Here is a 4,975-nt window from a genome sequence, read left to right on the forward strand (position 1 = left end):
AGTCTCACACATGACCAGTCTCACCAGTGGCTCCAGTCTCACACATGACCAGTCTCACACATGACCAGTCTCACCAGTCTCGCCAGTCTCACACATGACCAGTCTCACCAGTGGCTCCAGTCTCACACATGACCAGTCTCACCAGTCTCGCCAGTCTCGCCAGTCTCACCAGTCTCGCCAGTCTCACCAGTCTCACCAGTCTCGCCAGTCTCACCAGTCTCACCAGTCTCACCAGTCTCGCCAGTCTCACCAGTCTCACACATAACCAGTCTCACCAGTGGCTCCAGTCTCACACATGACCAGTCTCACCAGTCTCACCAGTCTCACCAGTCTCACCAGTCTCGCCAGTCTCACCAGTCTCACCAGTCTCACCAGTGGCTCCAGTCTCACCAGTCTCACCAGTCTCGCCAGTCTCACCAGTCTCACACATGACCAGTCTCACCAGTAACTCCAGTCTCACCAGTCTCGCCAGTCTCGCCAGTCTCGCCAGTCTCGCCAGTCTCACCAGTCTCGCCAGTCTCACCAGTCTCGCCAGTCTCACCAGTCTCACACATGACCAGTCTCACCAGTGGCTCCAGTCTCACCAGTCTCACCAGTCTCGCCAGTCTCGCCAGTCTCGCCAGTCTCACCAGTCTCACCAGTGGCTCCAGTCTCACCAGTCTCACCAGTCTCACCAGTCTCGCCAGTCTCACCAGTCTCACCAGTGGCTCCAGTCTCGCCAGTCTCGCCAGTCTCACCAGTCTCACACATGACCAGTCTCACGAGTGGCTCCAGTCTCACCAGTCTCACCAGTCTCGCCAGTCTCACCAGTCTCACACATGACCAGTCTCACCAGTGGCTCCAGTCTCACCAGTCTCACCAGTCTCACACATGACCAGTCTCACCAGTGGCTCCAGTCTCACCAGTCTCACACATGACCAGTCTCACCAGTCTCGCCAGTCTCACCAGTCTCACACATGACCAGTCTCACCAGTGGCTCCAGTCTCACCAGTCTCACACATGACCAGTCTCACCAGTGGCTCCAGTCTCACACATGACCAGTCTCACCAGTGGCTCCAGTCTCACACATGACCAGTCTCACCAGTCTCACCAGTCTCACACATGACCAGTCTCACCAGTGGCTCCAGTCTCACCAGTCTCACCAGTCTCACACATGACCAGTCTCACCAGTGGCTCCAGTCTCACCAGTCTCACACAGGACCAGTCTCACCAGTGGCTCCAGTCTCACACATGACCAGTCTCACCAGTGGCTCCAGTCTCACACATGATCAGTCTCACCAGTGGCTCCAGTCTCACACATGACCAGTCTCACCAGTCTCACACATGACCAGTCTCACCAGTGGCTCCAGTCTCACCAGTCTCGCGCTCGCTCAGCACTTTACTCTGCTCACTAAGCATCATTTGAACCCTTCACACACTCATGAATATCAGTTTTCCCCATTCAGCGCACTGCGAAACCTCTGGTGGTGAAGTGTGTGTGGACACACACATGACGGCTGCCGAAAGAGGATCTCAGTGTTCCTGAAAGCAGAAGCGTTCACCAACACACTGTGTGTTCAGTCTCGTGCGGCTCCAAACCTGCGTGAGTTTCTTCTGAAGAGCGCCAGTCCCGACTCGGACCTCACGAGCCATCACCGGGGCCATCACCGGGGCCATCACCGGGGCCATCACCGGGGCCATCACCGGGGCCATCACCGGGGCCATCACCGGGGCCATCACCGGGGCCATCACCGGGGCCATCACCGGGGCCATCACCGGGGCCATCACCGGGGCCATCACCGGGGCCATCACCGGTCAGTCCAGCATCCATGAGAATAACTTGCTTTGTGTTCATGGATGAAAGAAACTCATGCAGGTTTGGAACAGAGTAAATGATCAAATGTATTTTTGGGTGAACTATCCCTTTATAAGCCAACTCTCTGTTTTAACACTGAATATCTCAGTTTCATTTGAATATGTCTTGTCATATAATGCTGATATTGTGTAAGTTTGCTTGTCCTGTACACTGAGTTCCCTTTAGTTTAGAGCTGAGGGCCAGCGATGACGACACACACATTCCAGTCGAGCAGACAGAGAGTGTCCGTAAGCCTAAATCTTTAAATTATGGAGGACGAGGTAAAAGATTAGGTTTACCTCGTCTCTGGCCAAACTGGACCGCTGCATAATTCATGAGCACGGCAGCTGGGGGCTCGGGTTAGACGTGGCCAGGCACTGTTCGCTAACACATGGCCATGAAAAATGCATGATGTGAAGGCCACACTGTAGTGAACGTGATCCCTTTAAAGTCCAAAACTTGCTGCCCGAAGCGTGTTCATCACGCACGTGTGTTCAAGTGAAGCTCAAAAGATCCAGGAATGACTGTGAAGGTGTGCTCGAGTCGTTCCAGATTCTGCACACACTGATACCTGATGTGAACACACACTGAAGAAAAAAAGACTTTGCCCTGCCCGCAGAAGTCGTAGTAAAGCAGTGCAGTGAGCAGTGGGCGGAGTCAGCACCTCTGCGCTGGACAGCTCCACCAATCAGGAGGCGCGCTCGCCCGTGACGTCAGCGGTCTCTGCGTAACAATGAAGCACGACACCGGCAAACTAGCCGCTTTAAAAGACGTGCTATAAATGCGGCCCTTACACGAACATATCAGAAATGTGACCCATATATGTCTCCTGTCACCACATGTCACACACATAAAGTCATTCTCGCATATTAACGCGTCGCGTGAGATCTATGCCGTGTACGAGGAAACTGCTTACGTGCTGCAGCGAGAACGCGCTCGTTCGGCTCGGCTAAACACATCAATGTTAATAGAACCGCGTTTGGAATAGCGATCTGAGCTGTAGAGGCCAGTGCAGCTTCGAGACACCGCAGGATTCGAGACCCTGAGCCTCTTATAATGTCCATCTCTGGCACTGCGGCACTGGCGTATCTCGCGATCGGACGGTGTGTTGTTCACCAGCAGAATAAACCAGTATAACGGAACACTCACCTAGTACAACCCACACAGATCCAGCGACTAACGCGAAGGCGAGCATGTCTCAGTCATGGAGAGTGTAGTTCAGTCCGACACACTGCTGCATGGAGAGAGAGAGGGAGAGAGAGAGGGAGGGAGAGAGATGCTGGTCCACAGGCCGGAGAGCGACAGACAGCTCGAGTCTCACCTCAGTCTCCTCCCTCTCGCGAGGATGATGATGATGATGAGGATGCGCCTATAGGAAGAGGAGATGCTGCTGGATGATTCCCGGAACGTCATGAGTGAATTTGCACAGCATTCATAAAATCAGCCAGCCTCTATTTTTATCATCAGGAACTGTTCATCTCATCTAACTACTAAATACTCCCATCCCGTGCGACCTCATCTACTGCTAGTGTAGGCATGCGCTGTTTTGTTGTTGTGCATTTTCAGAGATTATTTTCTCTCTGAGAAATGCAAATACGGTGTGTTTATAGTTGATTTACATCTGTGACATTCATGTTTTATTTTTGATGAAGTGATATCGTACTCTTATCAGTCTATCTCTTGCTCCGTCAGCCATTCACCAGTCCCCGTAGGAGTCACGTGACCCTCGGCCCCGCCCCTCCTGTTTAACCTTGAGCGGCTCTCCTTCTCGTCCAGAGACGGCAGGTCACGTGATCGAACGCTTATCACACGCGTTCAAGAATCAAAGTTTCCAGACACACGTATCAAATGCACGTGCATGTGGATATACAGATGTCGCGTGCTTTATCCTATAATAATGGCATCTTTGTGTTGAGACACTTTCCTTGTTTGCTGTTGACTGAGTAAAACACAGAGGAACGAGAGATTGCAGAGGACAGGCGGACAGTGACGCAGTGCTGTGGATTTGCCACTCAATCCAATGTCACCGAGCTGTTAAAGCAGATGGCGAGTGGAGATTTACTCAAGCTCCTCTCCGAACACACTCCTGACCGTGTGAACGGGTGTGTGTCTGAAGCAATGCTTTCCTGTGATGTGATTGGCAGAGCTTATCCATCCTTTGCAACTAATAATGCTCCATAAACCAGCACTTCCAGAGCCGGCCTTTTCTGAGGCAAAGTTATGGAGTGTATTTTTATTTTGTCGTTGCATTAAATGTCAGTGATGCAGAAGTGCGATGTACACACCTATAGGCCGACACCATACTGTGTAAAAGCTGATGAGTTAGGGAAGTGTGTCATCAGTCGTCTGACTCTCACACCAGTCTCTGGCTGTGTCCAAAATCGCATACTTCCCTACTATATAAAATGTCCAAATTCGCAGTACTGATAAAAGAGTCGGCAGAAAAGTACCTGATGACCTTCTGCTTCCAGCGAGATCCTGGTGTGCACATGATACTAGATCCAGCATACTTCTGTAGCAGCCCAATGATGCCCGACTGATCAGGAGATTTGAGGAAATGAAATTCTTCAAACAAAAAACAAATTGCTTCACCTTCAAATATCTCGTATATTCTCATGTATTCAGGCACTGACTCACTACACACTACACACTGACTCACTACACACTACACACTACACACTGACTCACTACACACTACACACTGACTCACTACACACTACACACTGACTCACTACACACTACACACTGACTCACTACACACTACACACTGACTCACTACACACTACACACTGACTCACTACACACTACACACTGACTCACTACATACTGACTCACAACATACTGACTCACTACACACTGACTCACTACACACTACACACTGACTCACTACACACTACACACTGACTCACTACACACTACACACTGACTCACTACACACTACACACTGACTCACTACATACTGACTCACAACATACTGACTCACTACACACTACACACTGACTCACTACACACTACACACTGACTCACTACACACTACACACTGACTCACTACACACTACACACTGACTCACTACACACTACACACTGACTCACTACATACTGACTCACAACATACTGACTCACTACACACTACACACTGAC

The 4,975-nt window shown here is 50.8% G+C and overlaps 1 protein-coding gene across 2 annotated transcripts in view; it reads right to left on the reverse strand.

The window, feature by feature from the left end:
- The window catches only part of acsl6 (acyl-CoA synthetase long chain family member 6), a 65,969-nt gene extending 62,482 nt beyond the window's left edge, over positions 1-3,487 (reverse strand). The window contains exon 1 of one of the 2 annotated variants that reach the window (XM_079587213.1): positions 2,984-3,487. In XM_079587213.1, coding sequence (XP_079443339.1) covers positions 2,984-3,029 — 46 coding nt within the window. In that variant the 5' untranslated portion in view covers positions 3,030-3,487. The remainder of the gene's footprint in view (positions 1-2,983) is intronic. The other variant, XM_079587214.1, reaches the window with a different exon arrangement.
- Positions 3,488-4,975: the final 1,488 nt, after the last annotated feature.

Source organism: Phoxinus phoxinus (assembly GCF_949152265.1).
Source record: "Phoxinus phoxinus genome assembly, chromosome: 17".
Lineage (NCBI taxonomy): Eukaryota > Metazoa > Chordata > Actinopteri > Cypriniformes > Leuciscidae > Phoxinus > Phoxinus phoxinus.